Source organism: Lonchura striata, chromosome 6 (genome assembly GCF_050655825.1).
Source record: "Lonchura striata isolate lonStrDom1 chromosome 6, ASM5065582v1, whole genome shotgun sequence".
Taxonomy (NCBI): domain Eukaryota; kingdom Metazoa; phylum Chordata; class Aves; order Passeriformes; family Estrildidae; genus Lonchura; species Lonchura striata.
The window spans coordinates 16,678,847-16,703,713 of NC_140708.1; the positions used below are offsets into that span (position 1 = coordinate 16,678,847).

Consider the following 24,867-nt stretch of genomic DNA (forward strand, 5'->3'; position numbering starts at 1 on the left):
TGTCTCCCCATCCAAGCAGACAGATACTTTTTAGGCTCTGAATAATACTACAGTGATGAGTGTCTCAGAAGTAAAGAGCAAATATCCACTCAATACATCATGCCCCACCAAATACAACTAAACTGCCAAACTGCCTTTATGTAAATGCGTTATTCTTAAAATATAGAGCAATTGTTATGAATCAGTGTAAATACACATCCATCAGAAGACAGATAAATGAACATGGCAATGCCCTTTTACATAAGATCATGTCTTCTAGAAGTTTGTTTCCTTCACAACTCGTTTTGACTTATGCAACATTCACACAAACTGGCCCTTAAAAACAGAGAAAGCTAAACTAAAAATTCAGAGTATTTATGGAAATCTTCTCATAAAATCTTAACATTTTCACACGCAGAAGAATTCTGCTGGCAGCTCCTTCATATTAAGCTGCAGAGGGAACCGAACCACCACTGCTCATCTGACACAGTCAGTGGGATGCTGTGTTCATGAACATCACAGTCTAGCCCAAGACTGACTTGCGGAAGTTGTGTGGAACTTGACATAAATTGTCTATTTATTTTTCAGCTCTTTGGTATTTTTAGTTGATAATTTAGATTATAAATAGGAAGAGAGAAAGAAAAAAAGATGGGTATTTTTTTTGTGTTTTCATGTAGTTTGATAAAGAACTGGACAAATAAGGAATGGAATGAGAGGAATGGATAAATGAGGAGTGGAAGAGGTAATAGTTACTTAAAGATGATACATACTTTACTTTATATATACATATATACACACACGTATTTATATCCCACTGGTTAAGCTCATGCTTTTACTTCATTGTCATTTTTATTTCCTTAAAATAATTATCTTAAGTTAATAAAAACAGCCACTCTCCTTATCATCCATGCTCAAGTCCCACAGTGTAATTTAATTTCCTTGATTAGGCAATAATTTCCACTACTGCTTTTCACACACTGTACCTTGCTCCTCTTTACATAGGAGTCTTCTTCATATACATCACGCGAGAGGCCGAAATCAGAAATCTTCATTTTGCGCCCTTCTGCCACCAGCACGTTCCTGGCTGCTAAATCCCGATGCACAAGCTTTTGGAAGGAAACAACAGGAGTGTTTATGCTTCTTGTGGGGAACCAGCTGCTTGCTCCACATCTATCACACACTGGGATCACCCTGCCTGCCCTACCTTCATTTCTGCAAGGTACTGCATCCCTCGGGATATCTGCCATGCAAACGATATCAGGTCTCCCATCGTTAAGGCTCTCTCATCAGGGTTATCCAAATAACTGGAATTTCTGTTGCCATCACTGCCCACGTAGCTCGGGCCTACTTTTCGACTTTCCCTGAGGAAACTGCGCAAAGAGCCGTATTTGGCGTATTCCACAATTAAATACAGTGGGCCTGAAATAAACGAACACAGCTCAGTAAACAATTCATAGATGACCATTTTAGGGTTTTTTTCCAAACAAGTCTTTTCTAATCAACATACTGTTTTGAACAGTCAGAGGCTCCAGACACCTCTGTCCTTTATGTAATAAAAAAAAAAAAACTGAAATAAAAGTATTTTTAGCTTAGATCCTCTATGCAATGAGAATGAGTTTCAGGCTAAATCAAAGCAGAATGCTGGCTCTTGCCTATAATCTCTCATCTAGATAATCTGAGACCAAAAAACCAGACAACCTTCATAGAAATTGGATCTGTGAAGCAGCCTAACATAGAGAAACATTAAAATTAAAATTGTCTTCTTGAGCTTGTGATACTGAGCTCAAATCATCTGCTAATTCCAGCACTGTGTTTAAGGTGCCTTTCGACAGCACTTAGAAACATCCTGGCATTACAATCCATTAATTTCTCCTCCCCATTACGCACATGAATAATATCTACTCAATAATACTTACCTAATGATAAATACATTTGTGTGCTGTATCAAAGCCCTCCTACCTCATACACGAATGAATTAACTTGATATTATTAAAAGCCTGTGACTCGGAAACATTTCACTTCCTTTGGGATGAAAAATACATTGTACTGAAAAGAAAAAAAAAAACCTAACCCACCCCACTGGCTCATTACCTTACTAAGACTCAGAGATGACTCACTCCTGAATTACATTCTCTGTCTACAACTAAAAAGTGACATTTGCAACAGAACTGGGTGGGCAAAGAAGGCAGGCCTTTGTCCAAGTTTGCAGAATCCATGCTGCGATTTTAGGCTGCACAACTGCAGATGCAAAAGGAAGACAATGTTGCCATGCCACTTCACATAAAATGAGCAACTCCCATTCAGAACAAAATTTGTTTCATTGGCAATTTATAATACATGTGTCTGCAGATTTTTCTCCTTGAAACATGCTTCTTGAAGACTGTGGCTTTTAGAAACCATTTCATAACCAGAGGGAGACAATAGTCTTATGACAGTGGAGGCAAACTGAGTATCGACCTAACTATCCAGCTGTATTTGTCTATATATGGCTGTAGTTGTCTATTTACATTGTTTTAGTATAAATAATAACAACAATAATAAAAACTCAAACTTGAAATGTAAGTCACATTTGAAAACAATGATTATTAACATAATATAAGAATATAGATTGATTGGAAGAGAATTTGTATGAGACTTGTAATTTAAAATAGCTTCAGAATCAAAATGTGCATTAAGGAAAACCACAGGAAGAATACTTAGTTACACTGAATTAGTAGTTCCCTTTCCCTTCAAGTACTGTTCTTTTAATATATCCCTCTTTTTTCAGCCAACAGCAAATTTAAAGGATGCTCAGCAATCATTAAGTAGTTGTTGAAATCCATCAACATACTGCATTATATTTTCTTTCTGGATGGTTTCATCTTAGTAACAAGCTTTTAGTATTTACCATCTTGACTGCAGGCTCCATAAAGTTTGATGACATGAGGATGGTTGACTTGTTTCAGAAGGTTGAACTCTGACAGGAGATCTCGCAGCTCACTCTGGGAAGCATTTTCTGCAGAAAGTGAACAGACACACAGTTTTGGTTAGGAAAGCATCACTCAACTCTGTTGTAAAGTGTGAAATATGAGATCTACCATCTCTCCCGGAGCTAGCAAGAGGTTGGAAAAGTCTGTACTTCCCCACAGGAGAGAAATGTTCACATCTCCGGTGTCCTGCAGCCATCCACATCAGAAGCAAGTGAATTGCTAGCAGCCTGCTCTAAGCATTGCTCTGCCCTGATACTAATGACTGCAGAACAAGGAGGTCAGGCAAGAATCAGAAGCCAAGTCTGTAATGTCTTAAAGGTGCCATGAAATTATTACAGACTTCTTCTGGTGTTCTAAAGCAACTTCTTAGGGTGAATCAGTGCAATAAAAGCTTCAGATGCGTATGAAAGCCAAGCTCTCAAGCTGATCAAACAAAAATAGACTCACTCATTCCTTCTCCTAAATACATCTTCCAACAGAGTAAAAATCCACTAATCTACCAGCTTACTCTTGTAGCATCCATCCAGATTCAGCGTTCAGAAGCTATATGCACAGTCCAAATTGATTTTACTGGGGGACACGTATGCAGACTTCCCTGATGTCAGTGAGAATCATGTGGCAACATATGGCCCCAAAAGGCTTAACCTTTCAAGTGTAAATTTTTGCCTTTCTGCAGAATTCTTCAGACTGACAAGCTTCCTCTTTGAGTGCACTGGGGCTTGAAGGAGATCTCTAGTTATAAAGACACCATAGGTCAGAGATAACCCTTCTTCTTCCTCATCCTTAATCTCTCTGACACACAGAACTGGCCTGGACAGTTCCTCCAGTGTCATTACTGGGCATTGACAAGGATGTGTTCATCCTGATTTAAGGATAATAAAAACAAGTTTGGCTTCTGCTCTTTGGCACTGTACTGTGTGTTTTTTCATAAACGCTGTGAGCACCAAAGGATTTATTTGCCTATTCATGTGTGACCAGTTTGCCCTCCTTATAAAAATAGTTATTCTGTTCTACTGTTGTGTTTGTATCGGAACTGCATGTTTGATTCTGTCTTATATTATCTTGTACTCTGAATCTGCACTCACAGTAGAGAATCTTCCACTGCAGGCAGAACAATATCAGATGGTCTCTCACTTGATAAAGACTACACAAAGCACATATTTATGTAAAACAAAAATCAAAAATGTCAACTTAACGCCTGTAAGAAAAGCCCTATTTTTGTAGTTCTGGAGCTGTGTGATGTGAACAAACAGAACAGACCAAAGTTAACCATGTACCATGCCTGTTTGTCTGCTGAAAAAAACTAACACCAAATGGAGACATTTAGCTCTAAAGCTTTAGGCCACTCATTTTAACAAACTGTGAATAGTTTGTATTTATGTATTGGTTGGTGTTTTCCCCTTTAATTTTATTGTAACGAGGGCATTCATATCAGGCAGGAAGTCAAATTTAATTCATATGAGAAAAGTGGTAACAATGGGCTGAAAAAAAATTATCCATCTGTTCCTTTAAACCTCCATCCATAGCTCCGAGAATATTTTGGCTCAGCTCATTGCTCCCTGTTCCCTACCACAGTACCACCAAGTTGTCACAGTAAGGAGAGTCCTGCCCTGGTCTGTTTTTACCCCAATTGTGCCCATCTACCCAGCTCAGGCAGGAGATCTCTTTCATGTAATAAGAGGCAATACCATACCAGTGTACCTACCACTGCCCTTTAAAGATCACTCTGTCTAACAGTCCTGAACACTTGGACAAATGACCTGCTCTGCATCTGGTACAGGGAAAGAATGGGTGGTGCTGGTCTGATCCAAAATAACTGCCCTTTGTCCTTCCTGGCAGCACTGCAAAGGCCACTGAAGCTAATGCACTGGTCCTTATGCTTCAATTGTCATGTGTGAACAGTAAAGTTAAGCCAATAATAGCACATAAATATTTGCAGAATGACAAATGCTCCCACAGTCAAGCTGGAGAATGGAATTTCAGCTATCTGCAATTTAATTTACATTACAGAGGGATTCATTAGACCCTTAAGTATTACTGTAAATGTCAGATCAATTTATTAAAATAAGGTGCTTAAAATAAAGGTTTACTCCTTCACATTGTCAATTTGGTCCATTCTTTCCTCCATAACAGATAGGAAAAACTGAATGTCAAACCATCTGCAAGTTAAAGCAACATTTTTACCACTATATCTTAGAATCTGAACTCAGTCACATGTTAATGAAAATGTGCTAGAAAAAGCAATGTCACTAAGTGCACAAATAAACATGAGATGAAATAGTGACTGGTGTACTGACAACGTAATACAACACAGGTCATTATTTGAGCATTACAAGTAATAGTTAATTAATCTTCACTTCCGAAAAATCTTCATTCCTAGACTTCCTCCATGTGACCTGATCCTTTTGCAATGAAGGCATGCACTGCACAATGCATTTACTTCTTAGGTAAAGGGGTGGGATATGCGGCATCTATCCTCTCAAGGAGTAGCAAATGTGGTTTGAATATAACAGGAATGGTAATAAGAATATAACATTTTCCTGTAATGACATGCTTTTACTCGTAAGCAGCAGTGAATGGTTCAGTGCAAGGTCTCATGTTACCATCTTAACATTATCTAGGCATACTTTGTTCCCCACAGGTTTAAAGTCTTAGGGTAAACTGAAGACAGCAGGAGACAGCACTGGGTTATTCAAGCCATTCTGATAGAGCTCCTACTTATTGAAAAGCAGATGAGAAAGTATAAAACTAGACATAATTCTCAATCAGAAGAGTAAAGTTAACAGGTCTGTTCTGTCTGTTCATATGATTATCACATGATTTATTTAAAAAGCTTTGTCCAAGGAAACTGGATAGAGGAAAAGAAGAAGAAAGTTTTAACAAACCCTTGCAATATTTCCATCAATGCCAAACAGAATCGAATACATGTGATTTGTTAAGACAAAGGCTCCTTGCACATCATGATTTAGAATTACTTACTTGGATCAATGTGATGCTAACTGCTAAAGTGACTAATCTGCAGATTGTGACTGTCAGAATGTATCAGAATGCTGGAAGAAAGAGAAGCCGTGACACTGCTGGGTTTTTAGCTGACCTTTTTCTTTCACACAAGCCACTCTTAAAATCCATTCAGAGGTTACCACAAATAGTTTGCAAATAATTTCAAGCCCTGATGGGAAGGTACCTTTCAACATTTTCACTGCCACAGTGGTATAGCCAGCCCTTCCCTTAAGTCGGAACGCTGTCGCCTTGACAACCTTTCCAAATTCTCCTTCTCCGAGAGTCTTGCCCAGAACTAAGTTCTTCCGAGGGAATTCCCACTTTGGATCTTCCTGCAGGAGATAAAAGAAACCCCATGAGATGAAGCAAGGAAAAGAGCAGCTATTCCTAGGTATAGGTGCACTTCAGTGCAGTGTTTGGTTGCTGTTTTTATCAGTGAGTTCTTATAAAAGCTTCTGGGTATTAAGGTATTTTGCAAATGTACTTTCCCTTACCTGAAAACAAGGCTGTACAAGTAGTCTATGGATAATAGACTATAAATAATAATATTTACAGGTCTGGGAAATCAGGTACAAATGAAAAATGAAGTGATCAGGATAAATGCTTGCTTTCAGAATAACTATGAACATGTGACTTTCATGGAGAAGTTTCATTCAATAAGGTTTTCCCTTGAGAACTGATCAGAGACAACAATCATCCTCTTATAAAATTACTGCTAATAAGCCTTAAGGCTGCAAAATGATGACAGATGTACAAACCAGAGAAGAAACTAAAGGAAAATGAGCAAACGGTTGGTGAAGGTTGGTGAAGACCCCACTACCTAACACTCAAACAGATCTGATGTTGCCATATATAGCAGCAGTGTTTCTTTACCACACTGGCGCATAAAAATATTCCACCTGGCAGGAATCCTGGGTAGAGTGTGATTCAAAGCAGGAAAAAGTAGAGGTATGACAGCATGACTGGGCATAAGTCCTTAAATGTGGGTAAAACTCTCACACCAACTGGTATCTACAACGTGTATATGAGAAATCAGGAAGAGATCTCAGGAGGGAATTTTTTGTAATGTTTGAAACAGCCTTGTTGTAGTACTTTGGCACATCACAGAGAATACAAACTTGCTAATCATTAGTACTTAACTGGACAATGTTAAAAGTAAAACCACAGTACTGTCAGATACAGTTACATCAGTAAAAATCATTGGACTAAATCAACCTAAAATGGTACAATGTATTAAAGCATAATAAAAAAGGAAGAACACACTGACCTTATAGAGAAAATTCAAACATTTATGCAATCACTCATGAAGAATCTTCAGCGCACACGATTTCCAGTGCTGCTATTTGAAGGTAATGGGTGTTTCCATGAATGGACTGCACCCCTGTAACATCGTCTGCATGCATAAACAAGGCTGACATCAAAACAGAGCATGCGAAATGGCATCAGGCTTACTGGTATTTTGAAGGTGTCCACAGACACCTGGTTCTCCATGGAGTCCAGGGAAGGCCGGCGGACGTTGCTGGAGGAGTAGCTGATGGGGTAGGGCTGCACGGGGCGCCGGAACGTCATTTCCGCGGAGGCGATGGGCGGCTTCGGGGCGTTCTTGTGGTACCGGTGGATGCAGTAGAAGGAAACCAGCACGGAGATGACGAAGCACAGCAGCACTGCCCCCGTGATCACAGTCTTGCACAAGTCATCGCACAGTTGCTCTGTGGAGCAAGAAGAGCTTCTTAGAACTTTCCCTGTGGCCTCTTACTTCTGCGTAATCATTCAGTTTTAAAGATGCAAGCTATTTCATGCTATGTTTATTATTAACCAAAATAAAAACAATTTAAAATATCCATTATCTGTTTCAACTGCACAAAGCTTTAGTGTTTAAACAAAGGTCAAGGAAAAAAGTAATGCACTCATTCTCCTAACACCCTGAGTGATGTTTATCTCTGACATTTTGAGGCTGAGATTTTTCATAAATTATCAGGAAGCTGAAATTACTTGAAAGTAATAGAAATCATTATTCTAATTCTCCTAGCTGCCTCTGCAAATATCAGGTAAATCTCACTGAAATCCAAATGCTGCTGGAAATCAAAGGATGACCAACTTGTCTATCAAGTAGCAATGAATAAAAAAGAATCCTTAGCCAAGGCTATAAATAAATTTTCAGTCTCCCTAGTGGATGCCAAGGCGCCAGTTCCTCACTAGTTCTGTATTAGCAATCTCTGACCAAAGATATGGCTTACTACCATGGCCACAAGTGTAAATAGTTCTACATGTACACATGATGTATACAGAAAAAAGTATTACAATAAAAACAGCAGATAGACTTACCTTTGATATCATCTTTCTCACAATAACAGTTCTGTCTTGGGAAGCAGTAACAAATCCCATGTCCTGATTTAATTCCAAGATTTCCAATGCCCTTCCCATGGCCACCAATAATGTTTCCACCTAATCAAATACAGACAACAGGCTAAGATTCTTACATGTAGGTAAAGGGAAAAGAAAAGGCTCAGTTTTCCATGGGTTTACCCCAGTATGAATATGAAATTTAACTAGGGAGCACAGTACAGGGATAATGACAGGGACTCCTGAGGGAGATGGAAGAATCTAAATTCTGAAATTTCTGAGACCTTGAAATGGGAAGACCTTGCACATTAGTCCTCACTAGTCCTCAATGTTACTGAGTTCTGCTCCTGCTTCTGATGCCAATTTCCCCCTACCTTGGAAAAGTCAGCCTACTGTTCTAGGTATCATTGGTTCAACTGTCTAATGGAGATCACACTTAACCACCTCTGCAAAATGCCACAGGACAGTCTAGTCAAAGCACTAAGAGAAAATGCCATGGACTAAGTGATAAAAAAAATGAATCCCACTATCTAAAAATGCATTATTTAGTATTAGTAAAAGAATTGCAGAAACTTGTACTCTTGACTTCAAGTAGTTCTTCATGCAGAGTAACAGCAAGTGCATTTCCAAGTAAATAATTTTTTTCTGTGTATGTTATAAAAACGACCATTAGCAGTGACATTTTTATCTCTAAACTGCCTTAATCACAAACAGCCTTTTACAAGAGCTCAGGTGGTTAATTTTGGAAGAGACTCTGCTGAGTCACCACCCTCTGAGCCAACACTTAAAAGCACCGGTATTCCCAAAAATTCCTCTTTATCCTCCCTGCCTCTCCCCATCCCTGCCAACTTCCTCCATCATGAAGAGATGATGAAACAAAGTTTCCATGAAAACCACAGAAAATCATATGCATTTATCTATATCTGCCTATGTGTGAGTACCTGGAAGAAGAAGGAAGCAGGGAATGAGCCAGTCCTACCAAAACTGTTCTTAACAGTTGATTACATCAGTCTCTTGCTAAGAATGCAATTAGGTTGCCACTATTTGATAGGCACAGCCACAGCACCAGTTGCTTCAGCTGAGTGCCCTTCAATGTAATATTCACAGCATACTGTGAGAAAGTAATTTTGGGACTCAAGGACATAGCCATCATAATGACAAACGAATTACAGAAATAAGTATTTTCACAACTTTCTGTATCTAAAGAATATCCTTGACCTTAACACCTCCTGGCTTACTTATTGTTTGCCATTTCCAAAGCAATGCCCCTTGCCAGTAAAAACTGATAAAATGGTACTCCTGCAGCTTGAGCTCCCAGAACACACTCATTTTTCTGTCTTCAAGTATACTGCTTTTGGGCCCCAGCCCAGGTTCTCAATTGTGTCAAGTCATGTACACAATTATTCAACTTAGGCATTAAAAAGACTTGCATAACATCCTGAAAACTTGTCTTACTCGCCTGCTTATTACCCAGAAAGACACTATTTCTTTTGAGCAAAACATTTGATGATGCATATGTTGAATGTATTTTAGCACTGCAGCCCCTGGCACAAATATTTCCACTTTCAAAATGACAAATTATTGCAATTATTACCAATAAAGAATTATTTTCTGATGATTACAGAAGTTACTTGCATTTCCTTCAAGCATTTCTGCCACTTAAGGGATTGTTTTTATGCACTTTTATGAAATAATTATCTTTCTGATAACACTAATTTACAATACACAATCCATTCTTGCCTGTAAGAAATACTAAGAAGCCTCTTTAGTAATTAATTTTATAGAAGAACATTAAGTCCTAGCCTTTAAGAAAATGTTATTTCCTCAAGGACTCCATTTTAAAATCTAAACTTGAAGTATATGATGTCAGAGTCAGAAGAAGCATTCAAAAAAAATGTGTCTTTATCCTGAATTAGATTGTCAGATATAAAGATCCATTTAAAAATTAACATCTCTCAGAAAACGGAAATTACTCAAGAGAATTACAATGCTTTTTCTAGCCTGTATATCTTCAGAGTGGGTTGTGAAGTTGCAGATATTCACAGATATATGAGTGGAGTGTAGAAATAGATGAATAAGCAAAAAGATCCAACATAAATGCGTTTCAATTCTTCCTTAATAAATTCTGCTCATATGAGCCTCTGCCTGGATCTTCAAATAGGTAAGGCATTGAATCATTCTGATGGCCACCTGTCAAAAAAGGGCAGGTACATTTCCCCAGATGATCTTCTGTAAACATATTTAAATGGAAATTTGTGTCTTCTCACTTCTTTACCCAGGAGCTCAAACAGGCCTGGCTCCTTTCATATTGTACCTGAGCTAGGAATTGGGGCATTAACATGCCTAAAACCTGTACCTCTTCAGCAAGTACCTCCACTCAAAACCACCACCTGTGAATGAACAGGGAGCCGAATGGGAATTGCTGAGAACACCTTATCCCTCCAGCAGTCAGCCAATGGGTTTCACCTGCCTGGCTCAAAAAAGATCAAGATTAATCCCCATAACCTTAAGTTGACTGAATGATTCAAATGCAAGTGTGACAATGCAGAGATGTTGAGCCTGTGAAAGTATCTGCACTTGGGAAAGTGACATTTGAGAAGCGATCAGAGGTGTAACAGAAAAGCCCATTCCAACACATTCCCTACTTGTGCAGTCTTGGGGACACACAGCTGGGTCTCTGCTCTCCACCACGTCACAGATGCCATCCGGACAAGTCCTGATGCTCGGGGTGCACGTGGAGTAGTTTGTGGTGATCCCTGTTAACACAGAAACAGCTGCACTAATACCACGAGGAAGGAAAGTTCATTCCATCTTCTCAGGGCACACTAACACACCAAAGCACAGGTTATTGTGCCTTTTAAAATTAACATCTATGACTACAAGCATCTGCTAAAGTAACAGGCAAGACAACAAATAAAGGCAAATGGAAGAAATAATTTTTCGCTATCTTTTCTGCTTTTGACAGTCCTCTGGTCATGTCACTTGCAGTTACTGTGAATACTGCTTGACAAGGAGCTGGCTGACCACTTTGAGACTGAAGAGCAGCTTTCACATCTGAGGATTTCTCTACACAATTTCACCCACTTGAACATGAGAGTTACAAGTGGTTGCAGAGACGCAGTTTGGAGGGATCAAGCACCGACACAGAATCATTGTTCTGGAAGTGCTGTCACCCATCAGATGTGTGCTCCAGACCACAGAAAGAGACACTGCTTAGTGCTCACTGTCTGCTGGGTGCACCTGCTCCAGTCACACTGCTGCCAGCTCAGTTCATTTCCTGCTGGTTTATGCATCACGTTCAGCATCACCAGGGACAAGATGAAGAATGGCCCTTCCACCTTCACCTCATTTTCCTTTATAGTGTATATTTCATATGAGTATTATGACTGTATTTTTTAGCCTCAGCTTCTGTGTAGTTTACTATACCATGTTTTCCACTCAGAATAAATCAGTTTGTATCTATGGAACTCAAATGCACAATTACAACTAAACAGAAGTTTGACTTTACACAACAAATATGTACCTTTCCCACTCCCCTGTCTCCACTGGCATCTTCCTGTTAGCACTCCCAGGCCACCACACTCTTCACATTCAGCACGGTGCTTACTTACAGCACAAGAGTCAGGGCAGTCCTCTTCTTTTTTTAAAACTGTTGGAAAAAATTCAGGACAAGGGAAATGAACACACACAGGTCAGCTCAAAACAGGAAAACTTTTTAGGGATAAATAGAAAGGAAAGAAAAATTAAGAAAGCAGTGAAAGACTGAAAACTGACCCAATTATCAGTGAACTTAGGGAACAATTAAAGAAAAGCCCAGGTGTTCCTTCTCTGTGAAATAAAAGATGAACAGCAAGATCATGAAGGCATGGTAATGTCTGCTTGACAGCACACTATCACTGCCTAGAACTATAGATATGTGCAAACATACTGATAACAGAAGAATGGAGAGCACAAATACTTACAGCTGCATATAGAATGTTTAATTAGGGGAAAATATTTAGTTCTTGGGCTAATACAGTAGTAACCCAAAGAGCACCAGCTAGAAATGTGTGTTTTCAGACAATATGAAGCTTGTACAAAAAGAAAAGTCCACTGCATACTTTCTTTTTAAATTTTCTTCAACCCATTTGCTCTTGGCACAGGAGTTCTGATTTGATAAAATGTAACAGAGGCGTTCATCAAGTACAATTGTACAGTTTTGCATAAAATGCAATATGGTTTGCAGAGAAATGAGTATGTTTCCAGTGAAATCCTTCTCTGTGGGTGTTACAGGATATTTCTAACTTCGTTTCCCATAAGGATAGGTCATCACACGTTAAGAACTTGAATTCAGTTCAATTGCTACATGAATACTAAGAAAACTATTAAAAAGTTGTAGATACAAGGGAAGGGAAAAATCAGTGAACAAACATACTTAGGCCATATTGTTCTTTCTTCAAATAGATGTACACACACATACCTATAGACACTTTTTCTATTTCCACGGGAATATGTGAAATACAAAATAAAGGTCACATATAGACACACACACTCTAAAGATTCTTCTAAATCAAAGGTCATCATGAACATCATGAATTGCATATAATATCCCACCTTTCTGTGCACTGGTTCTTCAAACAAATAGCTACTACAGGAAGGCACAAATCAAAATTCAGAATCCAAACTCTGTGATCCATTTATCTGGCAGCTCAGACTCATTTTCATTGTTAGTGCTATCAATTTCACAGATCATCCTGCCAGTGCATCACCTCATACCAGTAACATTTGCTAATAAATAAAGAGTTCTGACTGGAGTACTTACGAATCCCTTCCAGGACAACAGTGAGGAGGGTTTTGGTGTGTTTCCTGCTCTGCTTGTCTGTAGCTTGAACAGTGTATTGTATTTCCTTGCATTCAGGTCTGAGCAGCACAGAGGAATCGTTCACATAGAGGCTCCCAAATTTGTCCTCTCGGCCTTGCAGAATGCTGACAGGAAAGCAGCTCGAGTTGGGGGACAGCAACCTGTAGGTGATGTTTACACCACGGAATTTCATGCAGTTTTCAATGCAGATCTTTCCTACCTAGGCTCAAACACCAACAAACAAATCACAGACAGGAACAAAACTCTACACAAAAAATATTTAGTGCTTTTCAAAAATATCTGAAATAAAATAGAGCATACTATACCTTGCCAAATTCAAGTGTTTATTTGGGGTTTACAGATTTGTTATTTTCCTACCAATGCAGTACGTAAATGCTTTAAATGTGATTTACTGTCAGTAAAAATGAGACATAAAGCATTAAGTATTGTCTTCAGACTAGCATTGAAAATGTAAAAAACCTTGACACAGACTCAGGAGTATTTGGTGCCTACTGCTGATGGGCAGCAGTGTTCAGTGAGAGCAAGACCCTGAGATCTGGGAAATTCTGAGGCAGACCACTGAAAAAAATTTTTGTCAATCTTGAGAAATCAAAGAGCTCAGCATGAACAAAGCTGAAACACTCTTCAAATAACATAGAAATTGCTCTTACATAATTTTTATAATATTACAGTCAAAAAATTTCTGGCCAGAAGAGCTCTCTGAATGCCTTAAAAGGAATAAGAACCTCATTGTTTCCCATTTGCAATTTTAAAACATTTTAATCTAAAAATGAAAATATGTTGGTTTGCCATATTTGAACTTATGTGTGCCAGAGTATCTAGGCTAGAACACTCCTCAGTCTAAAACACATAATCTAAGAAGGATGGGAATGTAAAACCCCATCTCCTGTCCAGCTCCTATAGGAACTGATCCAAAGCTCACTTTGGTTTTTCCATTTACAAGAGTGGGATTTCGATCAGGCCCAGAGGCATTGGCTTTCTTTCCAGGGAAAACCACAATGTGAAGGGTGGGGTGTTATTGAAAGGAACTTGGTAATGGATTATTTTCAAATACTGCAGTTAAGAAATGTTTTCAAGAAACACTACTGCTGGTAAAAGCATATCTGTAGATCTTGGTTTCAGCATTCTTACTAAAGAATGTTATAAAACAAAGAAGTTTTTGTGTAGTAAGACCTCTTCCCATGAACCTGGACTATTTAAAGTCAGAGAAGAAGCCCTTGCAGTTCTAGAAGCATACTTTGTTATAGGATAATCCCACTTCATCTAACTTATTCCCATTCACATCACCGATGGGTCATTTGGCACCATTCCTGTTGGGATTTTAGGTGGCAGAATAACATAGAAAGACTATTAAAGCCATCAAAAGCAAGGACATTTCTTTCTGGCTGTCTCCTCTGCACAACATGCTGGGACTGGCAGGAAGAAGAAGAACACAAGATTTCCACTGTGTTCACAAACTCTTGTCTAGACACAAGGTCTAGACACGTCTCTTCCAGAAGCACGTCAGCACAGCTTTGGTGCCACACTGCAACTGGCAGTGCTCTGCTACTGCTCGGATGGTGCTCCTTCAAGGAGGAGAACACAGTGATGATTCGTGGCATTAACCTTTACACAGACCACATTAAAATGCCCTTTCTGCCTATGTCATAACTGCTCTTTCCAGGCACCTTTTGATCACAGCAATTTCCTTCACTGGGGCTGGAGAAGACCCCATAAATTCAGACGACCCCATAAAATCTGAAAAGCAGATCAGCCAGTTCATTCCTTAGAATAGCACATTGGCCAATTTTTCTTTCTCCATATAATTAGAGAAGAAGCTATAAAGGCCTCCCTCAAGAAATTTCTATGAGAAAGACTTTCTTTTTGCCTGATTCTGCTAAGGCAAGCCCAACCTCTTAACTTTGCTCTGCTCCACAAGTTCTGGAGCCAGCTCAGCTCTCAGGTGCAGCAGAGCACAACTCCAGAGGAAAAGGATAAAAGCAGCTACTTCCTCCTTCCATGAGGGTGAAAAAACAAGTGATCAGGGTAAAGGGTAGTCAGGTTTAACAAAAGCTTACAGGGGAGGAACCTACAAATTTGCAAGACTCCCAGTAGTTAACACAGAAATACCATTATTAGAAATAAGAACAGAAAAATCCACCTTTCAAGTTCCAATGTTTAATAAAGTCTGGATAATGATACTGTTCCTCTTCACTGAATTCCAGGAACATTTGGACATAAAACCACTCTAAAAATCTCAGCCAATGTTATTCATCATTTGTCTCAGTAAATGTCAATAGAGCTTTAAGTCCTTTGGTAAGTTAAATGCCACTGGGCAAGGCTGCACTGTCAGGCCATGCTTCTGTTATTCAATTCATTTAGCTGCTCAAATAGACAAATGGCATCAGCCCAGCAGTTAATAATTTCTTCACGCTGCTGTGTTTTCCTTAGGGTAAGAGACAGTTCAGCCTTCATATTGATTTGGCCCAGTACTTTCCCTGACTACTCTGGCACATCAAGGCTAATTATGCAGCCAACTTTAATAATGTGAAGTGCTGGGGACTAAGCTGCTTACACTGACTTGTGCTCCAAGCTGAGCACACTGTAAATTCAAACCCAGTTTCAGAAGTAAGTGGATGACACTTTAACTAACTGAGAACACCATCTCCAGAGCCAGGATGAGTTTTGCACTTTGCTGCTCAAGAATCAGAACAAAATCCCTTTGTGAATTTGTGTTTAGGCAGCAGAAAGAAAAAGATCTCCTTCCAGAGACTTGGAGCTCTTGCCAGGAACAGTTTCCCCTGCTACTACTGCCACCCAGTGAAACTGCACAATTAGTGAGAAACGCCACTGTTTTCAAACATCCTAAAATTCCTTTTCAGATGTTTGACTCTCATGACAATATTCCATGACACCAGTAGCTTTAAAATTCAACTGGCTTTTTTTTTGGTTTTGTACCCTACAACTTCAAAAATACACATACTCCCGGATTTTAAAACAAGTGTTCAAGCAATCCAGGGTATGCACAGATAACCATGACTGTCCAAATTTAATCTGGAGATCATTCATTCATAATAATATTATATGCATACACCTATACATAAAAACATGCACACAGAAAAGAGCTCAACCAATTCATTAATCTAAATTCATACATACCTAACAGGTAAGCATCCACATTTTTTTCAATTACAGTCATGTTGTGACACAGATACAAGAGTTCTAGATGCAAGTGTTAGACTACAAGTATCTTACATACCTGTGCTATTATTTCTTTTAGGGGGGAAACCCAGGTTTCACCCTATCCCCAGGCAACAGGAGAGGGTAAAGCTTTCACAGTCTGATGCTACAAAAGCCTCAAACCTAACATCAAAAATAATCTGATGTGCACAAAAAGAACAGACTATCCTCTGAAGTTTCTAACAGACGGCAAACTGAAAAATTTCAGCTACAAGGCATCATGAAATGTTATAAAGGAATTACTTTTATAATGAGGCTGCTACATGAGCACACTTGGTACCTTTTTGTTATTTAGGACATTCAGACTATGGACAAAATGTCCCTTGTTAGAGCAGTAGAATTTTTACTGGTCACATACAGCCTGTTCAGTACTCTGAAGAGCTATCAACACATTTCATCAGATTGGATTAATAACATGCAATATATCTAACTTCCCTTTTTCTTTCTTTTAAAAATTAGCCAGAGGCTTAGAGATTAATAAAACTTAATTCTTCCTTAAAATTCTTCTAATGAATTGGTTTTCTCTGCAATTGGAATGACCATATTTAATCTCAGTCCTCCTCTCTGCTACAATACTTACAAGGCATGCTTCCCAGCAGCTCGCCCAAAAGGGTTCATCACTGATATTTTTAATATTCATTTTCATAATATTAATTGCATTGAACTAGTTCCTTATTAATATACATGTTTCATAGGAATTACATTGTAATTTTCATCTGACTAATGTCAACCTATTAGAAAGTGTCTCTGGAAAGCAGTATTAATGGCAATGGGGGTGATTAAGCTAAAACAAGGGTTAAATTGGGAAACATGAATTACTAACTAGCCATTACCTAAAGAAAAGCCATTAATATACTGAGACTCCAATAGCTAGACAAATTCCTTTTTTTTGCCCTTGACATTGCTGCAGTTATTCAAGACTAAACCACTCATAGTTGCAAATCCCCCTGTCCACAACACATTACTTCTCTCCATCAGTACTTCCATGTGTGGTCCCTCCTCTCTTATTATGTGGTGGGAGAGGTAGTGCCCAGCCTACCTGCTACCTCCTACACCCAGCAACAACCACAATGGTAACACATTTTTCAGTGATTCTGCTTAAAACTGTTAAAACCATTGAGCACTGTAACACCCCTGGCCCCAGTGATCCAGCTCTTAAGCTCCATCAGAAAGGGGAAAAATAATTAACATGGTTCTTACCTGTGCAAAACGTTCAGCATTTCTGTTCACTGTGAACTGGTAAGTTATGTTTGAAAACTGAATGCTGACAGGGAGGATGGAGACATTGAAGTGAAGCATCACCGATCTTTCTGGGCCATGAAATTCTGTGTCATTCACCAAAACATCCAGCTGGAAGGAACGATGCTCTGTGACTGAAATGCTTTTATTCAGTACCAGTTCTGCGAAGGAAAAGATTCATCGATTAGCAACCCACATTATCTGCAAATGCATCTTTTAATACTGCAAGCCCAACAAAAATAGATGTACCAAATTTAATTATACACATCCAAGTTTTCTAATAGGAAACAGAAGGCAAGTTAAATATGAAATATGTTCTTATGCTCTCTGTCATTCAAGATGTTTAGGAGGCCTTCTTCCCTTCTATCTACCAAGCAGATAACTCTGCAATCAAAACCTCTTGCTTATCAGTTTATACATCATCATCCCATACACTCCCTATTGAAGAGATGCACAAGCTCAATTTTTTCAGTACATATTTAGAACACAGTGTTTTGTTTTACATGAAATTTCTCATCTTTCTTTAGCTCAGTACTTACAAAATGCTCAAAAAAATTCAAGAGCTTATTGGTCAACTACTAAAAAGCAACTTCTCCTTTATTTGAAGAAAGAGCCCTTACTGTACTCGTGCCGAGTTCCCCTCACTTGGCTGCCATTTGGGCTGAAGTGGATTTCATCAAAGATGTGCTCTACACGAAATGTTTCACTTATCCAGGGATCGTCAGTAATGATGGTTCCTGTGTATTTCTTTCTGCTGCTTTCAAGGGGATAAATGGGTGTGGTGTCTGCATCGTACACAGTCAGCGTGGAAAGAACAGTGCCCTGGTAGGAAACAATAAATGGCACTGCTGAAGGACCTGAAGATTGAAATCCTGGTCAAACAAGACCTTATAACTTTCACTGAAACACAGGCAAATGTATTCATAAGTATCTTGTCAAGACTTGTTCTAGTCAGAAGATGGCAGCAAACTCCTAAAATCTGTCTTTTCCCTTCCAGACACAAATATGATCAAAATGTACTTTGAATGGAAAATTGACTACCAAGAGATTTTGCTGTTATGAAACAGGAGTTCTCTCACGAAATACACATAATTTATGCCCCCCCCTCCCCGCAAAATAAAGTCTTCTCTATACCACTGACTTAAAAAGGGTCATTGCTCCTCGGAAGAGTCAAAGAGCCCACACGTGTACCTCTCTACCGAAGGTTGTGTGTGGCTGTGTGTGCAGGGGCACCAAAGACATCCAGGGATTCAGATATCTTGAAAGATCAGCTTGGCATAGTAAGGGAAAAATGGGAGGACATCATTAAAACAAGATCCTGGAGCTTGCCATTAACAGTCTGGAAAGTTCATAGGTGCAGTGGTTTGCAGAAGTCAACCGCTACTTCTACAGCATTCTAATAAATGTTCTGAACATAGTCCTGATACGTTACACATATTTGCATGTATGGGACAGGCACACTCATACACTAGCTCTAACAACACAATTTTAATCAGGGGAAGCAACTCCATAACAAACAGAGCAGAGCTCAGTATGGAGAGACCCAGAGTAATCCTGACCACAGACTCAGCAAATGTCCATCCCAACCTTGGAAATTGCTCAAATTCCTTCACACTCATGAATCGCTAACCCAAACTCCTCTTTCTTTGGGATCTGAGCAAGACATAACTCGAGGCAGAGGAATCCTAAAAACAGCATTTCACAATCACAGATCTGCAGAGCATGGTATGGTGATGGGCTTGTTGCCAAGATCCATTATCCAGGCAGAACATGATGCTTCCCAGGAGTCCTGCCTCCCACTGCTGTGCTCACACTTCAGGGTCTAGGTAAAGAACATTACCAGTATTACCTCTTTCCTGTTGAACTCCACGACAGCATCTGCTGTATCAGTGCCATTGGGAAGGAAGGGAGGAGAGTCATCTTCATCCAGCACGTTCACCAGGAAAGGCACCTCAACCTGCATTTCCCTGAATCCCTCTCTGACGGTGCACTTGGCAATGAGCTCGTAGCGCTCCCTCTCCTCCCGATCCAGGCGCTGTGTCACCCGCACGCTGGTGGTGTTCTCGTTGTACCGAAAGGGAACTCCTTCAGCTGCAAAACAGCCACACATACACAGCCACAATCACTGCCCAGTACAGGGCTCTGATGGCTTTAATACTTTTCTGCAGTTCAGAAAATCCATTTGGATATCATGACTGCACAATAAAAGAGATTCAGAAGTGAAACAGAAGGAACTTGCGTGGTTATACTACAGTAGGGAGAAAGCACAGAATATATGGGAAGATTTTACAGTTTAGAAGCAGCACAATTAAAAGCTCAGGATATTCTCAGTCTACTTTTAGCAGATACAGAATTCTAAAACTAATCTTTTCTTCAGGGAAGGAGATAGTCCTCCTTCCCATTTCCTCTATATATCTCAAAGGCAAAATCTTCAGGCTTAGTTTAGGTTTGTAAAGGAGCTTCCTCTATAGAATCAAATCTAGAGGATCTACGACAAGAGATCTTTTAACAGTGCAGCTGGTTGAATCTACTGCTAGTACGTGAGCGGCTCAGATAGGGTTTTACCTGCAAGCAATTTGTAGGAAATGCTGATATTCTGACACAGATGATGAACTGAGGGTAACTGGAGTTGATGAAATGTACCAGGTGGTTTATTCTCCTTGATGTGAAAGGAGAGATCCATTTCTGTGAAGCAAAGCTGCCTTGCTGTCAGAGAACTGCAGGCTGGTGCGGTGGCATTGATCAAAGAGAGGAAAACCGTGGTGCGTGTAGCGGAGTCACAATCCTTCTCTTGGAAAGGGTGGGATACAGATACATACAGCATCACCTTGGATAATGGCATCCAACTTCCTACAGCTTCAGGAGGAAGAAATCACACACTATAAGAAGTATTTTACAGAAGACAAGCCAACATTTCTTTTCCTTATATTCTATCCTAGTCCATTATTCCATAAATGATTGTTTAATCCTATTATGTGGCAAATGAACTCTTCAGTATGCCAGATGCTGATGAGAAGACATTAAACTTTCATAATCCAAATAAGCCTAAAACTATAGGGCTTAGCACCAATTTTACATTATAGAATCTCAAAACCAGTATCAGTATTCTGTCTGTAAGACACTGACATAAAAACAAGTCACTGGCAGTAACCAGCTCTTTGACAGGACTACTTTTTAAAGGGACTAGAGCAGGGTGGAAAACGGGAAAAATAATGCATGAGATGGCAACAGATACTCAGGACAAATCCATATCAGGACTAACATTTCAGTCACAGCATTCTAACAGTATGGACCAAATCGTCTAGGTTCAGAGAACAGATTGCTTCATCATTTTGAAATATGAAGAGGTGGACAAAATATAAAATCAAAGTTAAAATCAACCTGTGGCATCTACTAATACACCTTCAAGTCTTGTTTTGATTCGCTTGGCTTGACTACAGACAGCACAGTACTATCTCTGTAATAGATCTAACTTCCTTGAAAAGAAGTTCCAGGACACTTTGATCTGTATGAACAAAACAAGGCTCTCAGGTGTTAAGTAGCTATTCCTCCTTTGTTCAGCACAAATATTTGATATACATGAATGCTGAGTACCAAAAATGGATGAAATATCAAACACTCAACACTTCAGAAGTAAAGCATCAAATGTCTGAAGTTGAAAATTTCAACATCAAGGCACCTAAGTCTGAAGGTACTGTTGACATGTGGATCTTACAAACTGAAGAACAGTTACTACAGACTTGCTTCAACAGTAACATTTCTGCAACTGATCACAATGGTATGCCATTAACTCCTCATCCATCTCCTCCTCCACCATCTAATGATAACTAATTTCCTCACAGATCACAATCTCCAAAACCAATTTACTGCTAGAGCATAAAAGAAGAGAAAAAAATCCTGAGATAATGAATTTTTGTAGTTCAACAGTAAGCTTCTCTAACAAAACCAAATCTCAAGAGAGGGAGAGAGGTGCAATTAACCATTTATTCTAAGAGCCCTTTGGTGTTACATGAAAATGTAATTTGTGAATCCATGTCACCAGAATTCAAGGACCATTTATGTAGGAATTTAAACCACTCTCATAGCATTTGTCTGGGAAACCCTACCCAACAGAACTGGTCTTTCATCAGCAGATGAACAAACTGCAAATTTCAGTGTAAAGTTGTGACCTATACAGTTGTGAAATGAAGAAAAAGTATTTCCAGTAATGCAATTGTCCCACCCTACTTGAGTTCCCAGTGTGAGCAACGGGATCTGTCCCAGGTCAGCATCTGGTTTGGCATACTGCTGTGGATTTCATTGGGGCTCCTCATTTTAAAAGGGCAGATGTGTTTTTTTCAAATTTGATGCTCATCATGGAGAAATCTCATTGTCTGAATGTATTTTTTTTTAAGAACAGATACCTCAAGAAGAAAAGCTGGCCTTTTCATACTTACACAACATGTTAAAGTCCTCTCTATCCAGACTTTTGCTGAGGTAGAGAAGTCCTGTTTTTTCTCTGATTTGGAACCAATTATTTTCTTGTGGTCTTGCTCGAGGAACGATGAGATGCTGGCACAGATGAAAGTGGGCCACTTCCTCATGTGAATCCCTCAGGGCATGGATGCGCAGGAGCGGCATTCCCGCTGGCTCCTCAATGTAGACATTCTCCAAGTACTCCTTCCTGGGGAAGTAGAGACCCAAGGCCACTGCAAAGCAAGGTACACGAGAGAAGAGGTAGGCCCAGTTAAATGACTTTTGCACTGGCGTTTTCTCAATAGATGTGTTTGCAAAGAAACAAAGGTTTCGTTCTCTAAGAAGTAAAGAAGCATTAGAAAAAATATATGGAAAAAGGCAGATCCTCATGTGGTGTAAATAAATACAGCTTACTTCACTGAGCACCAAATATATGGCCTATTGTTCATGTTCAATTACAATATTAACTGCTTTTTGAAAGTGAAACTGCTTTGCTGGAGAAAGGCCCCCTGGTTTAAGATGAACACTTAAGGAAGATCTGCTTGCCAAATTTTATTGAAGTTCCTATCTGATGTTCTCAGTTGTAATTCCATCACCTCACAGATGATATTCAAAGGAGGAAAAAAAAAACCTTAGATGAAATCAGACACTTTAAAAGCCTTTATATATGCTCACTGTTGAAAGAAAACACAAAAATTCATCAATGGCTTGCACACTTTTCCTCAGGTTACATAAAACCTCTCTTGTAAAGACTTTTTGGGTCCCCCCTTTCTAAAAAGGCCAGCATGGTACTTTTGTGCAGAAAATGGTAGTTGTTTAAAAAATACTGAAAGTGTTTTAAGTATTTCAAATATGACAGATGGGAAAGCTGAGAAGTGAGTGAGAAGAGAAATGTACATTTCTTTTTTAGTACAATGACTGTGACTGACCCAATAATTTCCCACCCTGGCACTGAAGGCATTTACATTTTGGAGGGCTCAACTGCCCCTTGGTGCTGGTCTCTTCAGCTGATCTCACCTCACCAGGTCACTGTGCAATGGCCTCTACCTGTTTGCAGTGCTCACCTTCCAACTGCACTTCTTGCAAATGTGAATACAGGGGAATGTTTGATTTGCAAGGAGGGGACAAAATATGCTCACACAGACTGAAACAGTGGAACTGTCACTCCTGGACTTCATGTGCACTGACAGTCACTACTTGTTCTCATCCAACTTGAATACTGCAGAATTACACATTATTTAATCCAACTGATAAGGAGTCAGGCATATAAAAAGGTCACACATCTGCTGAACAAATGTAAACAATAACAACTTCCATATGTTAGTAACACAAAGCTCCCTCTACTTAAATCAAACCAGATACAACTGGGAATGATGGCAATGCAGAAGTAAAATTAGGGATATATAACAACATCTTCAAAAGAGCATCAGGCTATAGCACATACTTATTCTGCATTAGTACTGGATCCATACACTGTTCTACTGAATGGAGTGCACTACAAACAAACTGTAAACAAGAGACATCTAATTTCATTTAGAAATACCACAGAAACCATTGTACCTTGCAATAATTCATCTGTACCCCTGTACCATCAGGTTTTCAGAGGCCCAATTCTTTTTTCTACATATATTTTGCAATATATGAATAAAGTAGTAAAGTCATATGGTAGGTGAATTTGTTCCAAAGGAATAAATTCAAAGAGACTCCAACCAGAGTATTTTTGAGAGTTTTGGAAATGCATTAATTCTGGACATTCTATGTCCAAAAAAAAATTATTACTTTTGATTCTGGGGCTATTACCCTCTCCTCTTGGTAAGTAAGATTCCTGAATATTTGTATTAAATTACAAATATTTTTTTCAGTCCCTCCATCTTTTTTGAATTGCAGGAAAACCTGGGGAATATGTGCCACTAGAATTCCTAACAAATGGCTTCAGTAACAAGAGGAATAAGGTGATATCCAAATATAAAGCCCATTCCCAGTGCAAGTAAGTAACACTCCCTTGAGGTATTTTGTATAGAAACTCTATTTTAAAACAATGAAAAATTCTTCACAAAAAAATCAACATTGAAAATTCACTACTCAAGACTAAAAAATTACTTTCAACTCGTAAATGCATACAAATGAGGCTTACACAACAGTAGCTGTTATCTGCTTATTTCCAAGACTGGGGTGAACAGTCTTGTGTGCTCATGTCATGCAGCACAAGAACCAGTGCCACTGCACACACTGGAAATCACCTCCAGCAGAAGGAGACTATACAGAGTACACATAAACAATATCAGTGTGTAACATGGGAAGTGGAAAGGGAGAAAAATAAGAGTATTTTGAGTTGCAATTATTTGCTTCCTTATATTAAACAGGTCTGGTAATCTTTATATGCTTTGCTCTAGAAATGAGGGCTCACACTGCACACAGGTACAACCAAGCACATAAATAATTATGGCAGACATGGCCACTTAAATGCCTGAAACCTGGCACAACTACATCTCAGCAGAGTCAGCATCACCACTGCTCTGCATTTGAAAGAAAAGGCTAATATTGATGCTGCAGACTGAAGTTCTTTGGCATCAGTTCACAGGAAGAGTCGTCTCCACTGTCAAAAAGAAAGAGAAAAAATCCTGTAATATTAAAAGTCTGATTTCTCTGTAAATAATATAAATGCAAAACAATGCTTTGTATTTTGTAGCGAGGGGGATTCCTTAACAGAATAATTTAGCACTTACACACTAATTAGTTGGAAATGTATTTCACAAGTTTCAAAGCCACTGCAAGAAATTAGAAAAAGCTGCTGGAAGAGAT

The 24,867-nt window shown here is 39.1% G+C and overlaps 1 protein-coding gene and 1 long non-coding RNA gene across 11 annotated transcripts in view; one reads left to right on the top strand and one right to left on the bottom strand.

Annotated features, from left to right (window-relative positions):
• The window catches only part of LOC110468616 (uncharacterized), a 29,979-nt gene extending 26,133 nt beyond the window's left edge, over nucleotides 1–3,846 (top strand). For all 8 annotated transcript variants that reach the window (XR_014956275.1, XR_014956268.1, XR_014956270.1 and 5 more), the window contains one exon: nucleotides 982–3,846. This is a non-coding gene — a long non-coding RNA (uncharacterized LOC110468616). The remainder of the gene's footprint in view (nucleotides 1–981) is intronic.
• Nucleotides 1–24,867, bottom strand: part of RET (ret proto-oncogene) — a 93,036-nt gene that overhangs the window by 14,784 nt on the left and 53,385 nt on the right. For all 3 annotated transcript variants that reach the window (XM_085583313.1, XM_085583314.1, XM_085583315.1), the window contains 14 exons: nucleotides 22,047–22,298; nucleotides 20,176–20,466; nucleotides 19,460–19,701; nucleotides 18,231–18,432; nucleotides 17,572–17,771; nucleotides 13,093–13,351; nucleotides 11,815–11,940; nucleotides 10,937–11,047; nucleotides 8,274–8,393; nucleotides 7,401–7,657; nucleotides 6,133–6,280; nucleotides 2,867–2,974; nucleotides 1,184–1,398; nucleotides 963–1,085 (listed from right to left, as the gene is read on the bottom strand). In XM_085583313.1, the coding sequence (XP_085439439.1) occupies nucleotides 963–1,085; nucleotides 1,184–1,398; nucleotides 2,867–2,974; nucleotides 6,133–6,280; nucleotides 7,401–7,657; nucleotides 8,274–8,393; nucleotides 10,937–11,047; nucleotides 11,815–11,940; nucleotides 13,093–13,351; nucleotides 17,572–17,771; nucleotides 18,231–18,432; nucleotides 19,460–19,701; nucleotides 20,176–20,466; nucleotides 22,047–22,298 (2,654 nt within the window). The remainder of the gene's footprint in view (nucleotides 1–962; nucleotides 1,086–1,183; nucleotides 1,399–2,866; nucleotides 2,975–6,132; nucleotides 6,281–7,400; nucleotides 7,658–8,273; nucleotides 8,394–10,936; nucleotides 11,048–11,814; nucleotides 11,941–13,092; nucleotides 13,352–17,571; nucleotides 17,772–18,230; nucleotides 18,433–19,459; nucleotides 19,702–20,175; nucleotides 20,467–22,046; nucleotides 22,299–24,867) is intronic.